This window comes from Ornithodoros turicata, chromosome 1, assembly GCF_037126465.1.
Source record: "Ornithodoros turicata isolate Travis chromosome 1, ASM3712646v1, whole genome shotgun sequence".
Taxonomy (NCBI): domain Eukaryota; kingdom Metazoa; phylum Arthropoda; class Arachnida; order Ixodida; family Argasidae; genus Ornithodoros; species Ornithodoros turicata.
The window spans coordinates 128,840,302-128,862,122 of record NC_088201.1 but is presented as its reverse complement, the minus strand read 5'-3'; the positions used below and the strand labels follow the sequence as shown (position 1 = coordinate 128,862,122).

The following is a 21,821-nucleotide window of genomic DNA, read 5'->3' as shown; positions in this document are numbered from 1 at the left end:
CGATGGTCGGCAAAAGAAAAACGTGTTTGCAATGTTGTTTGTCCCGTTGCGGTTCAAGCGAATATATCTTTGTTGTGCTTCCTTCCTCTCTTTCCTTTGTTTTTTCTTTTTTCTTTATTGTTTTTTACTGTTGTCGGTTCGTTTCGGAGCCCTAGCTTGGAAAACTGCTCCTGTTTAGTTTCGGTATAAATCAGAATGTGGGGGCATGGGGAACAGTCCACCGCTCATCGAGTTTTCACGGTGCTGGCTCTGCCCCCCCCCCCCCCTCGAATTTTCCCTCCGAGGACCTCTTCGTATATGCCGTACTTCTCAGTCTCCATCTCCATGTCCCACAGTGCTCTCCTTCAGGTTAGGTTAGGTTAGGTTGGGTTAGGTTAGGGCTCGCTCCTCCTTGCCGACTTCCGAGTTAGTGCGAGCGAGGTATCTCCATAATGGAAAATCTGAAACGGTGCAGTAAAAACAAATGTCACCTCTGTGGATAATAATTTGAAGCATACAGATGAAGGATTCATCTCATATCTAAAACGATTGCCAGCAATTCTGATCTTTCTGTTTCTCGAAAGAAAGAAAAACAGCTTCATTAAAAAAAAGCATCTTAGTGAATTATGGAAATTAGAATGCCAAAATACCTTGCAGGTAAGGTTTTCCTCCACTCGCATACGCGTAAGTACGAAACTAATGTACACGTAGTCCTAGTTGTTTTATTTAAGAAAATCTCTATTAAAAATGGCTACGACCACGAAGTATGCGTTCGTGGCACCCCGTTTATTTTGTGTGTGTGTGTGTGTGTTTCAGCTTGGACAATTTTTTATAAAAAAGTCACGAGAGCACGTCATTTTCACAGTTGAGTTCTACGGGCGCGTATCTTTTCCAAGAAAGACTATAATGACTAATATGGATGACTAATCAATTAAATTCATTAATTAACTCTAATAAGGACGTCTTGAACAAAAGCCAGATACCGATATGAACAGCATAAGTGTCATAGAAAAGGCGTACGCCTCCTGTTTCGAAGAAATCAGGGCAGATAACGGTATCACTCGAGGTGATGGTTGGCTAGTTGCGTGCTATGCGGTGAAGTTCATTTTTAAGAGTGTACGTGTATTAAAATATCCATCTCTGAATTTTGACATGCAAATGGGCCAAAACCGAAACCGTGGCAACCACACTCTTAAAAATGAACTTCACCACATAGCACGCTCCTAGCCAAACATCATCCCGAGTGACATCGTTCTCTCCCCTGATTTGTTGAAAACGGGAGGCGTCCGCCTTTTTGTGACAATTAACATTTCTACATGAGTGTCACAAAAAGGCGTACGCCTCCCGTTTTCAACAAATCATGGGAGAGAACCATGTCACTCGGGATGATGTTTGGCTAGGAGCGTGCTATGTGGTGAAGTTCATTTTTAAGAGTGCACGTTTGGGGTGGTTGGGGTGGTGGTCTTCACGGTACGGGACACTTCTGTATGTCAACTGCGCTCGCAACTATATTGTCTTGGCTCAGAAACCGTATGTTTCTGGAACGTAGAGAGGGAAAAAGGAATCACAAAACACGAATATACTTCAAGTACTCTTCTCCTTAGGGAAGCGAGAGATTTATTGACTCTACGTTGCACTTGTGTCAGCGCGCTGAGCGGTTGAGCTGGAATTGGAATTAGAATTGGAAATGAATCAAAAATAATAATAAATAATACTAAAAAGAAAAAGAATGAAAAAAGCGTTATCTGAGCTGATGGAGCTCGGTTCACTCTGGAAATTGTTGCACCGACGACTGAAACACGTTCGAACTCACCTAAAATTGCTCCTCTGTTGAACTGTCCTTCTCGGCTCGCATGGCCGCGCCCATGAAATCAGCAATCAGCTGTTGTCGTTTTATGGAGTGTGCACCAAACTGTTTGTAGTTCAAGCTACAGGTACTTAATACGAGTGGGAGAGCTTCGGCAGTCGTCTTGTGGATTCGTGGGTGCATCAACAAAAATGGGCATAGCCTTCGGGATGGCTGTGTGTGTGACAGCCGGTGTCTTTCTCCGTCTGTTACGTCGCGAGACAACTGAGATCACCGTCTCTGCGCGCTCAGGAAGCTTGAAATCTGCCCTGATACATATACAGTAATATGTACCTTCAATATACGCTGATACATATACGGTCAATAAATTGAGACTTGCTCCACTGCAATCTTTCCCGGAGTTCACAAGAGACACTGTTTGCGGATTTATGCCTTACATTTAATCTATCGCATGTCGTTCCACATCCTACCCGAATAACTCATGCCACGCAGTCAACCCTTGACTTGGTTTTAACCTCCCATCCTGAGCACATCACTTCTTTGCATCTCACTGAGGTCTCAGTGACCACAAGGCCATTTTCTAAGATATCTCTTCAAGTCGTCCAAATGTTCATAAATTCAACGATAAAACCATATACAACTACGCTCGAGCTAACTTCCAAGCCATCAACGAGGGTCTTGAAGCTCTGTATGAAAATTCCTTTCATGGCACCTCGCCTCACTCTATTGAGGATAACTGGTCCCTCTTTCGTGACAACATAAACTACCTTACCGAGTACGCTTTTTGGGGCCACGACTGCTCAAATTAACTGCACACTCTAATTACATGTTGCAATTGAATGCATATTTACTTGTGCCTTTTCAACTTTCCAGAAACCTTAAGCTGCTTGGGCTCAAAGGAAAATGCCGATCCATCGTGTGCTATTAAGAACATCTCACATACTTTGTTGAATAATTCAAGATGACCACAAGGTAGTCGAGCAAGGGACCCATCAGCCATGAAATATTATCTACTCGATGTAACTCTGTACTTCCTCTACTGCTATAATTTAATTACATTATAGTTACACTACATGTACATTAAAATATGTGTAATGTTTGACTATAAATAAAATACAATTTTGCATTGCAGTTCTTTGGATCTGCCATTGCTGGGAACAGCGATCCTGCGAAGTGGCACTGGTTGCCTACCAGCTAGCCTCTGTCCGAGCAGGCCACCTTAAGTCAAGCCACTTCAACTGGTCCCAGTTCAACAATTAGGTTTGCAACCAGCTCCAGTCGAGACAGCGACCAGGTAGAAACCAGTTCAGATTGGGACTGGCCAGAAACCAGTTGGGCCAACTGGTTTCTGGCTGGTCCTAGTCACAACTGGTACCAGTTGGCCCAACTGATTTCTGGTCCCAGTCTCAGCTAGGACCAGTTGCAACTGAGACTGGGTGAACTGTGTTATCGAACAGAGGCCAGTTGTCCCAACTGGTACCAGTTGAGCTGGAACCGGTTGCACTGTCCCTGTTCGATAACACAGTTCAACTGGTACCAGTTAAAAAAATTTTTGCCTGGGGTACTCCCAGAAGACACGTACTTTCGCCGTATTGCACGCAAAAAGGGAAATGATCCTGTGTACTATTTCCAGTCACCGTTACTTGAAGCTGCTGCCGGCTAAAAGAAGCTGAGCAAGCTCCGTGCGCATATGCCCACTGATGTAACCTGGAGGTAAATTATCTTGTTGATGTGTTAGATTTACTTCTTTGCATACTTCAGTGCTCGAAGATACTGAATGCTAAACCGCTCTGCTGTAAATTTTGTATTCTAGGTGAAAAGATCTAAGAACATGCGTATATGACATATCATGTGCTTCATATGCGTATGACTTGTCAATGTGGTGTTACTTGAACGATGTCGTGATTGTTGAACATGTTTAACGTGTTCTTGACCCTGCATAATTTGTTTGGTTCCAATCTGTTCCAGCAGAGATAGTCACTTCTGGGCACACCATCCTTCCTGGCCAAGTCGTGTGGAAAGGCATCCAAGACACGCTTGGCCTTGGATCACTTTCTGCAAGAAGATCCAGGAGGAGGCATCTCTTTTGCATGGTTTCTCGTGACACTGAGTGAGTATTTCAGTTTTTATCATCAATCAGCATTGCATCACTTTATAATTTCAGTCCTTCACTCTGCAGGAGCACATTTCAACTAGAAACTGATATTATTCCGGCTTATTTCATTTAGCTGTTTGTACTGCTGTTCTTTAGTGACTGTAACACATGCTTGTTGTGTTCATAACTTAAATGTCACACCAATGTCTCGAAAGGTAGAACATAAGGAGCTGGTGTGCCTTATAACTTCACATGGAATTAGGGTATTTTGTTCGGTTGGCATGCTGCTTGTCCACCCTTGAACATTAGCATTCCTTTGCAATTGAAATTTGGCCCTCTTACCCACTTAGAATTTGTGGCAATAAGTGCATAGCGTGGCGGATAATGTTCAATGTCACTCTCCTTATTTTTTGTCGGAAACAAAGTCGTTGAGTAAAGCTACTGGTGGCTGGCTAGTACGTGTAGCTCCATATCTTAGTATATTGAAAGCTGGGTGACCACGCCGGATCAGACAGGGTTGTCCGGTCGGCCTCTTCATTTTTTTCTTTCAAACATATTTTAAAGCCTTGTTCCTAGGAGGTATATTGGCGCTGAAAGTAGTTGAAAATAATTGGTGGTTATTTTTTAATGTACTATCATTCAGATGTGGACATTTCGACCATTGCGCTTTCTATGCAGTTTGACGCCAAGTATCTTCATAACTATTTGACATATTTGGCTGAATTTGTTATCTGTGTATTGTCTGGGATGGGTAGCACTGCATATGAAGTTCTGCAGATTGTAATAAGGTGCATCTTTGATGAGCAAAAAAATGAGCAAAAAGATTTTTTATCTCCTCAGAGGCAAACCTTAGGATTCTTAGAGCATAGGACGCAGTGCTACCCACCTGACACAACACTTGAAAACAAATTCAGCAGAATATGTCAAATAGATATGAAGATATGTGGCGTTGAACTGCGTACGAAGTGCAATGGTCAAAATGCCCAGATCTGAATGATAATTCATTAAAAAATAACCACCAATTATTTTCAACTACTTTGCTTCCTAGGGACGAGGCTTTAATATATGTTTGAAAGAAAAAATTGGAGAGGTTGACCAGACCACCCTGCCTGATCCTGCGTGAAATCACCCAGCTTCTGTTTCTCCCTAGCAGTAAGAAAGTGTGGTGCCCTCTGTACGCTGGTGCGCCACGATGCTGTGCTCTGCTCTCCATAGTATTTATTCATCCAGAATGCAAGAAGCATTACAAAGTTGTTTCTTTTTTATGACTATAGCCTAAAAATTGGTGAAAAGCACGCGAGTGGTACAGAAAGCCCATTTTGATCACAAAATGTTGTACAGTCAAACTCCTTTACAACGAAACTCAGGGGACAGCAAAAAGAATTCGCAGTAAATGTATTTTCGTTAAAAAGGATGTCCATTATTGGACCTATAGGGCTCCAGCGGGACTGCAAAAAAATTGCTGTACTGGTATTTTCGTTAAAAAGGTGTTCGCTATAAAGGAGTTTGACTGTACTGGTGCGACATAATTGCAGTATGCTGTTTTAAAATGATTAGTTGGTAAAATGGATGCGAGGCAAACGGGGAGGTAGCTCTAATCATGATTTGTGTGCAGAACAAAGAAATCAGTGTTAGATTCAACATGGAAATTGTGTGCTTTCTCTCCCCCCTTTTTTTTTTTCGGTGATGAGTATTACAGGTGTGGGACGTGCATGTGTCAGTATGAAGGACATTAGGGTGCAGCGAATTTATGTGGTACATATTTTATAACAAAACACAAGCACGCAATTGTCTGGTGCATGGTGAGATTAGTGCAGTGATTTTCCATAAGCTAACCATCTCATTCCTGCATACATCACCCGTGTCACTAGTCATCAAAAGTAAAAATTTGTACTTGCTTCACTGATGGCACTGCTGATTCTTTCATTTAAAACGTATTTTGTGATTGGAACTACCTGTTGAATTGCTTGGCATGTATTTCCTGGAACAATATCAGTGACATTTGTGATTATACGAGTGAAGTGTGCTTATTTCATAACCAAACATATTCTTCGTTTCAACAATTTTAGGCCACATCTATAATGACAAACACTGTAAGATCATTGCGTCTTCACACAGTCACTCCACATGAAATCATCAATATCTAACAATATTTAAATCGATATATGTACTATCGCAGTATGAGTGAAGGTCTTTATGAACAGTATAAGACTTTAAGATATTTCTTCGCTTGTATTGGAAAGTACTCAGCCAGCACCATAAAGGTGTCTGTACTAGTGCCACCACACTGAATGTGTAATGTGCAGAGGTGTGTGCATGTGGACCTGCATTCGAATGGTAGTAACTGTCGTACTACATATCCTGCATTTTCTCTCTCACAGGAGCATACTGTGGATCAGCCCTGCAGGGGCAGCAAGCTGAAGAACAAAGCCAGAACCTATGAAGAAGTTCTGGGGATTGTGTCGAAAACAGCACAAGTGTAAGGGAACGTTTTACTTGGTAACCAGATACACTTAATATACTATGCAACTCTAAGATGTTTTTTTTGATCGCTGCAGATTCAACAGATGTCACAGATTTTTCACCATTTCTCTGTATGTACAATAAATGCTCGGTCCTGTACTCTATGACTTGTGTCACACATTACTGCATGACTTGCAATTCCATTAAAGGAAGACAAACACAATTACACATCCTTCGGTGCTGTTCCCAAATTTGTGGAAATTAATGCACTCGACACTTCAAACAAAAGCCGACTCTCTCAGGTGGCCGTGAAAATTACGGGAAAGAGCCGGCAACATAGCTGCCATTAAAATCCCTGTAAATTTTACGGCTGCATTTTTTGTAAGACACCGTAATTTTCACGGGAAAAAACAGCATTCTGGTTACATCAAAATCACTGTAAATTTAACGGCAGTACTTCTTCCGAAGTGGCCGTAATTTTAACGAGAAAAGTCCGGCAACATAGCTGCCATTAAAATATACGTAAATTTTACGGTAGTTTTTTTGCAGTGTAGAACGAGAATAAATCTGGTGATGTGGTGAGAACTCAAGAACGGAGCACATTTGGGGTCAAGTTTACAATAAATTTCTGACAAATTAGAATTCTTGAAGGAGCCCCAGATTATTTATGCTTGTAACTGATTGCTTGTGATTAGCTTCACATAAAAATATCAAGCTGATCTATATTCATTGTTTAACCATTTGTTTGAGAATATCACGCACCTGCAAAAATCTACTTTTTTTCAGATAGTATATTCACATATACGTTGTCTAAAAGAAATATTCCCTTATTTGTACAACTAGTCCTCTCCTGCAACATATTGAAAACCTACAGGTTTATTTTTCTTTTAAAAAATAAAAAAAATTGTCACCATAATGTGCTGCAGCTTGTTTGTCAGTTGAGGCCATCTAGGAAGCAAAAAAAAAAAAAAAAAAATAAAAGATGCCTCTCTCCTGCGAAAATCGAAGCTCTGCTTTTCCATTTTGAGAACCTACAGGTGTATTTGTTCTTACGCAAGAATAATATTTCGTTAGCTCATTCATATCCCATCTGTATGACGCTATAGCACACTTTGAACAAATTTTGCATTCAACTGTTCTGCCCCAGTTCTACAGATTAATTGCAGTCGCTGCTTCATAACAGCTTTGTTAACATTTATGATTGTTTTCACATACCTGAAGTCATCTGGAAAGTGAACAAATATCATCATTTCAAGGGCATACCCTCTCCTATAGCATGTTCAGAATCTGCTGGCATGTGTTTTCTGTAGATCTTATAGCATCAGCTGACCATATTGGCTCAGATCATATCAGAATGCGACGTAACAGCTTTTGGAAACAATTTATTATGATCTCGTGTGCCCTTCAACCACAACAGAAAAAAAGCCCACACTCTTTCTTTCAGTGGAAATAGGTGTTTTTGCTGCATTAACAGAAGGTGACTCAAATTAATTGTACCTCCTTATGGCCTGGGTGGAGCATGCCTCACTGTGCTTTATGTCCAGTAATTTCTTCTCCAACTGTATCTCTTTGGCAGTGAGCCACAACGTATGCAGTCTTCAAGCTTTCTTTCACCCGGAAGAACAGCTTACAGCTCTGCAGGCATCAGAATATCTTCACATAATAGGGGGCTGCAATCTAGCCCTATAGGTGCCAACGTTTTAAATTGTACTGCGAACACAGTCATAGTAACCTTTATCACGGCACAAAGCAATTATGTGAAAGTCATGCTTGTGGAGGCAAAGCCACGCTTGCCAAAGCCAAAGATGCAAAGTGATGCTTATGGAGGGTTTTATTAATCCCTGCTGCTCAGTGTATGGCTCCTGTTTTTAGCTGGAACAAACCAATAAAAAAATCTGAGGAAACAAATATGCCACCTTCAGTTGCCATCGACCAAGCAAACTAAGTCAATAATGATGGTTGTTATTCACTCTGCTATTTGATTGTGTTCATGTTATCACCTGTTTGGTACTGTGGTACCAGCTAGCTTCCTTGTAGCGTAACATATATGTGACCGCATGGAAGACAAAGAGGAGGAATTAGCTAGTCTGGCGTAGGAGCTCTCACACTGGCATATCTGGTCAAAAAGAAAATGTGGGCCATACATCACATAAGACAACAATACCAGTATATTTTCAGCAAGCACTGGTTAATTTCTAGTAGGTGCGGTGCATATAGCGTGTCCATGGACTGATTTTTTTATTCTTAGAGAAATCATATTTTTGCAAGTTATAAGGGATGACAACATGTTCTACATCCGAAGTGGATGTACTAATTAGGTCTCGTTTAATTATTGGAAATAGAAGGTCGGTGCAAATGCAACGTCGGTTTCCCTATGTGCCGCTATAGTTTTCAAAAGTATGCTCGTGACCATTTAGTGCGAGGACATTGCCCCGAAATAATGGTTGTCTGGCAGTAAGTCTTGGTGGGTTCTTTTTGCCTTTTCATTTGAACGTGAGGAAGAAACAACGCTGCAGAACTGCAAACAGCACATTTAATGTAATGTCGCGCAGGATGCAAGTTTTACAGCGATTTCATATTTCAGCACAATATTTATAAGCTGTAAAAATAGGTGCAAGGGTACCATACAATGAAGTAGCTGGTACCGTAAATTTTAGACCTCTTCTTTGCGTGGGTGCTTGGCATAAAGCTAAAAAATGCTAATAAACGTACTTCGGGATTTCTGAATGTGAAGATCATAGGAGAGAAAGGAAGGCAAACAAATACAACAGAGGGTGCCATTCATTTCTCGCACTTCTGATTTCAGTTACTTTGTAGCGCAGCTATCTGAAGATGACGACGAGCGCTCAGCTGACGCTGACGGCGAGCGCGTGGAGCGACAATAAACCTTCAGTTGTTTCCAAACCTTCGCAGGCTGCGGTAGTCCTTCTCCCTCCGCGTGGCCTGCCTCATTTGGTGACCCGCGTCGAACATACGCAGCCCTTGCCTGAGTCGATGGCATCACCCTCAGGCAATCATTCCTCCAGCGCAGATGACCCGCCTATTTCGACGACCACTACGCTGCGGTTGCCCCCTTTTTGGCGCCAGAACCCGTGGTCTTGGTTCAGACAGGTCGAGGCCCAATTTCAGCTTCGACATATCCAGTCCCAACAGTCAAAGTATTTTCACGTTCTGGCTGGTCTTCCTCCGGAAGTTGCGGCAGAACTGGACGATGTCCTCGCCGCAGTTCAGCTCGATCAGGCGTACGACGTTCTGAAGACCGCCATCTTGGACAGAATGGAAGTGTCCGCACGCGCTAAACTCCAGCAGCTACTGTCTGACGAAGACTTGGGCGACCGAAAGCCATCGCAGATGCTCCATCGCATGAAACAACTCCTCGGAGATTCCGCTACCGAAGAGCAGCAACCCATCTTGAGAGAGCTGTTCTTTCAGAGACTTCCGCAAGCGATGCGTGTGGTTTTGGCAGGGTCGGAAGATTTATCCCTTGACCGACTGGCCACATTGGCTGACCGGATTGCGGATTACTCAGAGCCCCCTAAGCCGTCCATCATGGCCGCAGCCACCTCGGAGCAGTCCCCGCGCTTGGACCGCATTGAGCTCCAGCTCCAACAGCTCACTGATGCCTTGCAATCTCTCACGGCTGCCGGTCCTCGACGCCGTAGCCGTTCCGCTCCCCGATCCCGCCGCCGCTCATCACCGACTCCTTCTCAAGAACCCCAGGTCGCTAACCGGCTTTGCTGATACCATCATCGTTTTCGGCACAGAGGTCAACGTTGCGTCCCACCCTGCGCTTGGCAGGAAAACCAACGGGCCGATCACTGATGGCGGCAGGCGATCCCGGCCCTACTCCCAGCCGCCTCTTCACTATACGCGACCGCATCGCGGGCTATCGTCTTCTGGTCGACACTGGCGCTGAGTTCAGCGTAATTCCAGCGTCTGCTGCTGATCGTCGCCGTTCCCACTCCGGCTCAAACATTCAAGCCGCAAACGGCACAGCGATCAAGACGTATGGGCTACGCTCTTTAACGCTCGACCTTGGACTGAGGCGAACTTTCCGCTGGGTGTTCGTTATTGCCGACGTCACGCAACCCATACTAGGCGCAGATTTCTTGGCATTCTTCAACCTTGCCGTTAATATCCGCCATCGCCGCTTATGTGACAGCACCACTACGCTTCAGGTGACAGGTGCCTCGTCTCCGCAAGCTCCGACCGGTATCCGCGCGCTTCGTTCTCCTTCGCCATACGCCGCGCTCCTGGACGAGTTCCCGGACATTACGAAGCCCTGTAATCTGAAGGCCCAAGTCAAACACAACGTGACACACCACATCGCTACCACCGGCCTTCCCGTCTCTTCTCGCTACCGCCGGCTCCACGGTACTCGTCTTGCCATAGCCAAACGAGAGTTTGAGCATATGTTGGACCTGGGCATCATCCGCCCGTCCTCCAGTAGTTGGGCATCACCATTACACATCGTACCGAAGAAAGATCCAGGTGACTGGAGGCCGTGCGGGGATTATAGAGCCCTCAACGCCAAGACAGTACCGGACAGGTACCCGCTGCCCCATATTCACGATTTCACGGCCGATCTTGCTGGCTGCACAGTATTTACCACCCTGGATTTGGTTAAGGCTTATCACCAGATCCCTGTGCACCCGCCCGACATCCCGAAGACCGCCGTTATTACACCCTTTGGGCTATATGAATTCGTGAGAATGCCATTCGGCCTGCGCAATGCAGCGCAAAGCTTCCAGCGGTTCATCAATCACGTGCTACGGGGATTGCCCTTCGTCTATGCATACATAGACGATCTCCTTATTGCAAGCGCCTCCCAGCAAGAACACGTCGCTCATCTCCGCCAAGTGTTCACACGCCCTCAAAAGCATGGCCTGGTGATCAACATAAAGAAGTGTAGTTTCGGACAAAGCGAAGCCCAGTTCCTTGGCCATCACATCGACCAGCACGGCATACGCCCGCTGGAGTCGAAAGTTCAAGCCATCCGCGATTTCCCGCGCCCGCAAACAGTCCGACAGCTCCGCCAGTTCTTGGGCTTGCTCAATTTCCACCGTCGTTTCATTCCCCGCTGCGCATTCGTCCTACATCCCCTCACAGACCTCTTAAGGGCCCCGAAACCATCCACTTCCCCGTTATCCTGGTCTCCGGAAGCAGAGAGTTCCTTCCAGGCGGCAACACAAGCTTTCGTGAGCGCATCTTTGCTCGTTCATCCCATTCCATCTGCCCCAACACGCCTGATGCCGGACGCTTCGACCACAGCCGTTGGTGCTGTTCTGCAACAGTTTGCTGCCGGCGAGTGGCGGCCGCTCGGTTTCTTCTCCCGCCGCCTCAAGCCCGCTGAGGCACGCTACAGCACGTTCGGCCGCGAGCTTCTTGCCGTCTACGCTGCTGTGAAGCACTACCGTTATCTACTGGCTGGATGTGCATTGCATGTACTCACTGATCACAAGCCGCTGACGTTCGCATTCATCGGCAACCATTCCGGCTACTCCGAGCGCGAAACCCGCCAGCTGGCGTTCATATCTGAGTACTCCACGGACGTTCGCCGCATTCCAGGTGTCGACAATTCGGCAGCTGATGCCCTTTCGCGCATCCACGCCATCCCGTTTCTGCCCTCTCCTGTGAATGCCGCCTGGCTTTCGAAAGCCCAAGCGCAGGACGCAGAAGTAAAGGACCACCTAGCCGGCGCATCGTCTCTGCAGCTCAAGCCAGTTTACCTACCCGGCTTGGACGATCCCCTTTTGTGTGATGTGTCCACGCCCCGACCTCGACCATTCGTCCCCGAGCCTTTGCGACGCAAGATATTCGCCGAATACCACGACATTGCTCATCCCGGCGTGCGCGCGCCGCATAAGGCCATCGCCGATCGTTACGTCTGGCCGGGGATCAATAGGGACATCCGCAGGTGGACCCAGTCCTGCATCGCTTGTCAGCGGTCGAAAGTACAGCGCCACACAAGAACGCCTATTCGGCCGTTCCCGACCCCAGCCGGCCGCTTCCACCATCTTCACCTCGATTTAGTCGGCCCACTGCCCATCTCTCATGGCTGCCGATACCTTCTCACGGCAGTCGATCGATTCACGCGCTGGCCCGAGGTCGTCCCCATCCCCGACATAACCGCTGACACCGTCGGTCGCGCCTTCCTTCTTGCCTGGGTCGCTCGTTTCGGCTGCCCTGCAATCGTCACTACCGACAAGGGCAGGCAATTCACCTCACGCAGCTTCTCATCCCTCCTTGCCGCTATCGGTGCACAAAACAATCCCGACCACTGCTGATCACCCTGCGGCAAATGGGATGGTTGAGCGGCTACACAGGCAATTGAAAGCCGCCATCTGCGCGCGCCCCGACCCCACCAACTGGGTCGACCACCTCCCTTGGGTCCTCCTTGGCCTCAGGTCCTCCCTCAAGCAGGACCTTACGTGCAGCTCCGCTGAATTAGTCTTCGGCTGTCCATTACGGTTACCTGGCGATTTCTTGGAGCCCCCTTCCAGGCACCCTCCCGCGGGTGACGACTTCGCCAGACAACTCAGGGATCACTTCCGCACCATCCAACCGGCTCCGCCTCGGCAACCTTTGTACAGAAGGATATTCGTCCACCCCGACCTGAACAAGTCTTCCCACGTGTTCATCCGTGCGGACCACGTGAAGCCCCCGCTTACTCCAGTCTACACAGGCCCGTATCAGGTCCTCTCCCGCGACGACAAGACGGTCACGGTCGACATCAACGGCCATCGGACAGCGGTTTCCCAGGACCGGCTCAAACCCGCATATGTCGAAGCTATCACCTATCCGGCGCAGCTCCCCGTTCTGCCGACACGACACAAGGGCCGTCCGCCTAACCGTCCTCGACAAAACGCTGTCTCCTGGAGCTCTCCTCTGGTAACGCACCAGTGTCTAGGGGGGGAGCCCTGTAGCGCAGCTATCTAAAGATGACGACGAGCGCTCAGCTAGGGCGAGCGCGAGGAGCGACAATAAACCTTCAGTTGTTTCCAAACCTTCGCAGGCTGCGGTAGTCCTTTCTTCTCCCTCCGCGTTGCCTGCCTCAACTTATTGCACTTGGTTTTCTTCAGTTCCGACATTTGATAACCAGAATTTGCACTGTATATCCACGTGAATAAAAAAGATGCAAAAATTTATGTGAGAAAATTTCACGGTATTTAAGAAAATGGCAATCTTAGTTTCCAGGGTATTCAAAGACCAGTGAAAACAAAGTGCTTGAAGTATTATGTCTAGATACATCTTTTGCGGCTTTTGCATGGCAAATCGTTATCTAGGAAGGTGCGCGAATCAATGTGGATGTTCCTGAAATTACAGTCTTATTTCGTCACACTTTGAGACTACCGTATGCTGGTTACAAAAAATTAGGGCACCTCTGCTGACTCAAGTTATTCATCCGAGAGAAAATAGTTTTTTTCTTGCAAACAAACAAACAATTTCTTCACATTCATATGCAGCTTATTTGCAGAAACGCATTTCGAGACTCTGTCCAGTACCTGTTCCCTGCGTTTATCAGAACGTAGGCTCATAAGGAAAACCACAGGCAGGTTCCGATTTCACGATTCTACGGTTCTGAGGCTGGAACACACACAAACACATACAGACGGACAAACACAACACATCCACACGGTAACGCAATTAGGCTTTTTCGTCGATCGTCACTTTTCAACTCTACGACTTCACAACCAAAGCAGCTGCAGGAGAATGGCGATGTTCGCGACAATGTTCATAATATAGCAGGTGTCCACCATAGCTGGAACCAACACCGGGAACTCATTTGGTGACACGACACGAATTCAGAGTTCGACATACTCAAATTTGACAGGCGAGCAGCAGAACAAATCATTAACTGCAGTGTCAACAGAATCCTGATAGCCGGCGGAGAATACAGTAAACGATTCGTCCAGACTCGGTACTCTCGTTCCCAGCCCACCGCAAAAAGCCTCACCCTGCGGGGAACTATTTTGAGACGCGGGAGCCAAAAGCCTTCGCTGCTCTGAGGCTGTCGTGCCTGTCGACCAATCAGAGACGATTTATTTTGAAAGTTTGAATCTGAAGCGTTTGTATCGCAAAAGTTGATTTTTACGGCTTTATCTTTACACCGTGGATTTTTTCGTGATTTATTTCGAGGAGCTTATTCTCCAAGTTTATTTTGCGAAGTGTAAACCAGAGTGATCCCTCTTGATGCCCACACAAAAATTAGGAAGGTTCACTTAAGGTCCATTTCTCACCTAGAGTTACACGCACACGTAGTGATTAGACGTTTGCATTTATTCAATGAGTGGCCATTATAGGTACATTGCAACAAAACCTGACATCGTTGGTGCACAGCTGATTCCTGCTAACACTCACGCTATTATGCCCGCTCGTTCCATGACGATTTTTTTTTCGCGGGCCGAGCAACAGGAGATGCATTGTATTCATCCGTTCATACGTGTAAATCTTGGTCTGCAGCTACGAGATGTGAACGTCTCTTCCTGTTTAACCCAAAAAGTGTACGAACTGCATATTACAATGCACGTACACACGGCACGGATAGAGAGATGCACGGATAAACACGCCCACTGTGACACATGCGCAAAGGGAGCAGGACACGGAAATGTACTCGAGTGATAGATGATTTCGTATATGTGCACAAGTGGGGCAACAGAAAGTTTTTCTTACATTGAAATTATGAATAAACTATTAGTACACGCACAAGCCATGCCCATGTTAAGTTTTTTTTTGTTTACGATCGTACCTCTACTACCAACGCCCAGGATCGCTCGCGCCTCATGCTTGTAGCTTTGCCGATGTGTCTGATTTGGTATTTTCGCTTGTTTTCGCTATCAGTTCAGATATACCGTGCGATTCGTCCAGACTCGGTACTCTCGTTCCCACCCCACCGCAAAAAGCCACACCCTGCGGGGAACTATTTTGAGACGCGGGAGCCAAAAGCTTTCGCTGCTGTGAGGCTGTCGTGCCTGTCGACCGTATGGTCGACCAATCAGAGACGATTTATTTGAAAGTTTGAATCTGAAGCGTTTGTATCGCAAAAGTTGATTTTCACGGCTACGTTACACCGGGGATTTCTTCGTGATTTATTTTGAGGAGTTTATTCTCGAAGTTTATTTTGCGAAGTGTAAACCAGAGTGATCCCGACAAAACCAACATGCTGCGACGCGTCCAAGCACGTCCAAGTTCCAACTGCCACCTGTCACTCTCGCCCTCTCCCTCTCGCCGTTTGAACTTTGAATTTGTAGCCGCCGTGGCGTCTGCACATTGAATCAGCCTCTGCAATTACCTTTTCTTCGTTTTCTCTTTTCTTTCTTCGTTATTTAGCTTAGTTTTTGTCATTGTTGAGATGTATTTTTATATTTTTCTGGTACTTATATCTTGTGATGATATTCACCTTCAGATGAGAATATGTGCACGAATTGAAGTTACAAGGATACAGCATATATTTCATCGCAAACGCGCGCACCTGTATAAAAAACAATAAAAAGAGAACATGCATGTGCTAAAATAGATCAGAGTAATAGATCAAACAAAACCAGAAGGATACATGGCAACTGCGGACGAGATGGAATCTCAAAGGGGAAGCTGAGAAGCTGCCCAACATGGAATCTCAAGTGACCATTCTGGGAATAAAATTGAACTTGTGAGGCTCCAACTGGAACTTCTGGAACCATCTGAGATCAGAGTGGTACGACTGATGTCACCAAAGTGGAACCAGTCACCCCACTCGGGAATCCAGCTGGGACCATCCATATTGAATGGAACCATTCCGGGACGTCCGGCACATCCAACTGGAACCAGTCCAAGTTCAACTGGAACCTTTCTGGGACCAGGCCAGATTTCCGCCTGGGTGTACATGTAATGCATGAGCCACTTGGGCACGAGGTTCGTGGTTCGACGGAGTTCGATGGACAGTGTCGCCTGCCAATGTCATGTTCGATTGGGAGAGTTCCTTGATGATATTTCCTACGGGAATTGGGAGATTTCCCATACACAAATCTTCCATCTCGAGTGCTTCGTGCTGCGCGCTTAACGGTGAAGTCAAGGAAACCTTGACACGGCCTGACACGTTTTCGTTGTTGGCTTGACGTCCCAAAGCAAATATACTAACCTCTTCGTAGCTCGACGTAGAACAGTGGAGTTTGGCAGAGACATCCTTTCGGATGAAGGTGCGTTGGCTGCCCCCGTCAAGAAGTATGCGTATGAGTCTTTTTCGGGATGATGGCGTGGCAGAGGCCGTTGATCGTGCGGTCTGCAGCAAAACGACTGAGCTAGGATTGACGGTAGAAACTTGATGGAAGCGCGATCAGTGTGGGGTGTCATATCCTGAGAAGACACTGTAAGCTGGTCAGCAAGTGGTATGGCAGAATGTGGAGATATCAGATTCTGTTCTACGGAAGAGAGGTTTGTAGCTTGCGGAGTCCTGCAGCTAAAACGGTTAAGTGCTTACCACAGCATTTGCTACAGGACAGATTTCTAGTGGTTCGGCAGTCCTTTGCTAGCCGCTTGTATTTTCGTATTTGAAGCAACAGCCGGCTTGTTTCAGTTTAGTAATCTTTTGGTCAGGGGCTAGGACCATGTTGCAGGTGAGAACCGAGTACTGTTCTGAACCGCAGAGTATACATCTTTGTATTCCTTTGTTCTGATGTGTGCGTTCTGTGGTTGCTGTAAGAACGGCGGCTGAGGCGTTTCAATGAGAATGTCCAGGAGGCGTAGCGAGCGCCGAACGTTCACAATCCTTCCGCCGAACTACCATCCGTTCTCTGTTTTCGATTTCTCGTCGAAGAAAGGCGAGGAGGGACAGAAGGGTGGCAGACTTCAACTAGAGTAAAGCTGTCGTGATGCAATTCCGAGGAAGATTCCGCTTGTGGGGTATCCTCGTTGGCCTGATGCGAGTCTGAGGAAGATGTCACTTGTGAATTATCCTCATTGGCACCTTTTTGTCGGCGGTAATATTCAAGTTCCAAATCCGGAGGAAGTTTGCGTAGCAACGCCTTGACAAGTACAATGCTATAGGAACTCTCCGGTACTCGAAGGCTTTTCAAGTTTCGCATCCGTAACTGCGTCGTTACGTCATCGGAAGGTGCACCACTGGAAGCTCATGGAGATGAGTCATGTGCTCCGATATCAGACGATCGGGATTTCCAAACTGCTGATGAAGAATTTGGATGGCCCTAGAATAATTTTCCACAGTAAGATCAAGACCTTTAATTGCTAGTTTCACATTCCCTTTGACAAGAGATCTCAAATATTGGAATCTTGCGATAACTGAGCAGGTAGGATTCTGATGGACGCCAGAGCTGAATTGGCCCCAGAAGGAGTGCCAAGACGGCAATTCCCCAGTAAAGGGCTCAATTTGGAGCTTGGGTAATCGTGGCACGTTGGTGGGCAATTATAGTGCCGTGTTGCTTTGGACCAGGGGTTGACGACCGTTGTCAATCGTTGGAAGACTTGTGTTCGAAAGATGGCGGTTCGCCCTGAGGGTGGCTCCGGCAATAAGTTCGAGGTACTGGTCACATCCTTCCGCTTCGGTATCGATTTCCTCATCGTCCACAGTGGCTGAAACCTGACTATCCATACCTGCAAGTATAGCTGCCTTGCTGGTGAGAAGAGAAGGGCTTGTTGAATTCAGGATGCCCTTGATATCGTCGGTTAGTCTTGTAATCCTGGCGCGGACAGGGGCCCGTTGTCGTTTTAAACGCTCCATGATTGGAGAATCCTTTCGTCCAGAAGACAAGAGGTGTGTATGTCTCCCGGATTTCGGCACCAAAATGTAGGAAAGGATGACTCCAATTCAGAACAAGTGTTTAATCCAACACGAACTAGCGACTGTCCACGAGCTCGAGCAGGGGGGTCAGGTGATCCTCATCCTCTTCACAATTTCTTATAGTTGTGTTGAGCCCGTCACTTCTGCGAAGCAGAATAACTGGTGACGGAACGGCAGTTTGCTTCAGACGTTTTCGCACTTCACCTACTGCGGCATCTTCGTAGTCACCGGCAGCAAAATGAACTGAGCACACACGACACGACTGTTGTATCTCATAGCCGAGTGCTTCGATGCACTTTCGTTTTCGCGTACCGTCCTGTGGAATATTGTGGTAGAAAACGCCCGTCGTCGAAGATAAACCATTTCTGCATCCCCGAGCACCACAACGTACACCAGGCATACGTGAATACGTGACACAACAGTGACAAACAAGTGATCTGATTACTTTCAGAGACTTTCACTTTCTGCTTCGCGCGGCCAGTATGACCACCCACGGCGTAGACAATAAGCGCGATAACACAGACGACTTTGCAGACGGCACGGCGGGACGTGCCGGCTAAGTCGCTGAATGTTTTATGAATGTAGAAACTATGTTTTTTCAAATGCCTGGAAGTGAACGTCATTTTTTAAAATGACTTTTAGCTCTAACGATGTGCGTCAACTTGGTTCTCTACAAAACTAACTGTCACGTGGTACGGGTTCACCAGTCCCTGGACGCCCTAGACCCGAAACCCTAGTTGCTCTTTTTTGCTGTTCGTTGGCAGCACCGTCCATGTTTCGGCAACCTTCAAAATATTTATACGTAAAAATTATGCCGAATTGTGAGGTAATGCTTTCTGTGTGTTATCAAACAATGATAATGCGCAGAATGGGTGGCAAAATTATGGGGGTTATCTTTCACTTTACAGTCCCTTTAACTTGCGGAAACAAAGGAAAAACAAATGTATCGAGTGTAGGCTATCGGAACTGCCCTGATCTTGGGTTGCACTTTCTGTTTTCTTTTAGTCTCTTTCCATGGCGCAAGAGGCGATAGTGTGCTCTTTCACCATCTCACTTTGGGGATGAAGGAAAGACGCGTCTCCAATGCGTCTCCCGCGTCTGCAATGAACAGAATAAAGAGAAAAAAATGTTCCTTCACGATTTTTGCCCCCTTTTTTCGAACGATCTATCAAACGGATGTTTGAAGGAAGCTTTGACGCGGTCGCTCGGAAAACACCGGCTTACCTTCGAGCAGTTAACGACAACCCTGTGTGAAGCGGAAGGTCTTGTGAATTCTCGCCCCCTCACCTATATTGCGGACGACCCGCGGGAGCCGGAGCCGCTGACGCCGTCTCATTTTCTCATAGGCAAACGTGCTGTCGCCCGGCCAGAGTTTTGTGCGCCCGACCTGCAACATGCTACTGGACTACAGCACCATTTCCAGACCATTAAAGATGCCAAGCTGCTCTTTTGGAGGCGCTGGACGCGCGAGTATCTGCTTCAGTTGCGGTCCGCCCACACAGCCACGTCATCGACACAGCCTCACTTGCGGGAAGGGGATGTAGTCCAGGTTCGAGACGTCAACGCCCGTCCCTTATTTTGGAAGCTCGCACGTGTGGCAAAGATAATCCGTGGTAGGGACGGTGTAATCCGGGCCTGCTCACTCTACTTACCCAACGGTTCATTAATTCTGCTGCCAATTCAAAACCTCAGTCGCCTCGAAGTCGACATGCAAGAAGTCGCAGCCGGGGAGGTGTTGCAAAGGAACGACGACGAGGTACCTTCGGGCGAAGAAGCGTGCCTTACGCAAGGCGCTCGTTCTGCTTCTTCTTTCGGTTTGGGATAAAAAAAACGAATTTGGTATCCTCAGCCGTGGTGGGGAGGCTGGTGGGAGCGCATCATCGGCTTACCTTCGAGCGTTACTGTGACCAGCGGAGGGGTGACCACAGGACAAAGCTCGGATACTCCCAACGCCTCCACATCAACGACACACTGGGGATAAAAAAGAGCTTAAAGACGCACGCAGGCTGGCAACAAAACCGTTTGGGGTGTGTTGACGCGAACGAGAATAACGAGAGGTCTTCTTGGCCTTTGGTGTGGCACTGCAGCTTTCGTAAGAGGTCTCTCCGGATGAACGTCTGCTGGCTCCCAGTATCTAAGAGTATGCGAACTGGCTTTCTCCCAACCAGGCCTGAGGCAAAAACTTCCGCGGTCTGAAGCCGAGGCCTCGTTCCCGCAACTATGAGGCTGGATGCGAGCGTTACTGCGGTACGGTCGCTCCAGGAGGGATGGACTGGCGATGTCGGACCCATAGACGACGAGGGAGACGAACTGGGTACGGAAATCTCGTCGCTGAATGCCGCAGAGGACCGAAAGGTGATGCCCGTGACAGCAAGAAAAAGATAAGCGTGCAGCTGAGCGACAGAGTCTTGAAAAATGTCCGGATTTGCCGCAACAGAAACATCTCCCGGCGCGGTATATGCGGATCTTCTTGTCGGCAGGCGACATGGAAACTGGACAGGAAATAGAGCGAATGGTCCGTAGACGCAAACAAGGGACATACGAATGACTGACGAGGAACTAAACGTTGGCGAGGGTCTACTGCTTGGATAGGAGTCTGGCTTGTCGCGGCTAAGGCCGAAGCTGTGGGAAGGCCATTGCTATCGCCGGATCCTCTGAGGCGACGATAGGTAGCTGGTTCCGGTTGACGACTTAGGGAGACATCTTCCCGCGTCTCGACTTGCACCTTGAGAAACGAAATTAACGCTTCGATGTCTTCTGTCAGAGACCTAGCACTCTCTGGAGTAGCTAGGTTCTGGCTGCTTGGACTTGCTCCCGCCCTCTTCTGACGAAAGCGCACGCAAAGCGGTTGGGGAAGACAACGCGTGACGACCCGATACAGGACGACCGCATACTGCTCTTTTGGAATGCCACGGGCGTCCAAAGCCGCTATCCGGCAGGTAACTTCATCAAGCAAAAGTCGAAGCTCGGCGACATTTTCGGAACTGGCGATGGGACGAAACGCGAGCAAATGATCAATATGCTCTGCCGCAAGTAAGTCGGGACGGCGAAATCTGTTCGTCAGAAGATCCACTGCAGTAGCGTAATTGTCTACTAATTCGAATACCGGCGATAGCGCGTTTTGCCTAGTCAGTCAGGTATGTGGCGAGATACTTGAACTTCTCAACGGGCGCTAACGACGTGTTCGAGTGGATCGTGACGTCGAAGTGCTCCCAAAAGTACTGTCAGTCCTGGATCTTTCCGGAAAACTTGGGCACTTGAAGCCTGGGAAGCACAACAGACTTCGAGACCTCGCCGCGTTGCTGAGGGGTCTGAGGGGGGTTCTGCTGACATCTTAGAACCCGCCGTGCGCGTGAGGTGGCCTCCTCGAGATTCCGTTCATACTGGAAGACGCCGTCCAGTTCGGCTGCCAAATCATCTTCGGCCGTCAGTTCTGAAATGTGTTGGTCAAGATCGTAGAGAGGTTGGCGCTTCGTAGTAAGGTAATCCAGTGTAGCTTCGACGTCAGCGAAGGATGGGTTTGGCTGGGTGAGCAGTTCGCTGATTTGGCCCATGGTCTTCGTCAGAAATGAACGAAGACTGCCGCGTGTCCGCTTGAGACGTTTCATTGCTCACGACGTCTTTCGAGGTGTTCCGGTTGCGAAAAGGAGGGATCCCGGGTTTTCGGCACCAAAGTGTGAGGGAAAGAAACCGGAGACACCGAA

General features: G+C 47.4%; 2 protein-coding genes across 2 annotated transcripts; both read left to right on the top strand.

Moving 5' to 3' along the window:
* Positions 1-9,176: 9,176 nt before the first annotated feature.
* LOC135385277 (uncharacterized) lies at positions 9,177-10,085 on the top strand. Its single transcript, XM_064614492.1, has one exon. The coding sequence runs from the start codon at positions 9,177-9,179 to the stop codon at positions 10,083-10,085; it is 909 nt and encodes a 302-aa protein (XP_064470562.1).
* Positions 10,086-12,650: 2,565 nt separating this feature from the next.
* On the top strand, positions 12,651-13,283 carry LOC135385262 (uncharacterized). The gene has a single exon (XM_064614472.1). The coding sequence runs from the start codon at positions 12,651-12,653 to the stop codon at positions 13,281-13,283; it is 633 nt and encodes a 210-aa protein (XP_064470542.1).
* Positions 13,284-21,821: the final 8,538 nt, after the last annotated feature.

Coding starts and splice junctions, on each gene's coding strand:
- LOC135385277 (XM_064614492.1), top strand. CDS start 9,177: ATGACGACGAGCGCTCAGCTGACGCTGACGGCGAGCGCGTGGAGCGAC.
- LOC135385262 (XM_064614472.1), top strand. CDS start 12,651: ATGGTTGAGCGGCTACACAGGCAATTGAAAGCCGCCATCTGCGCGCGC.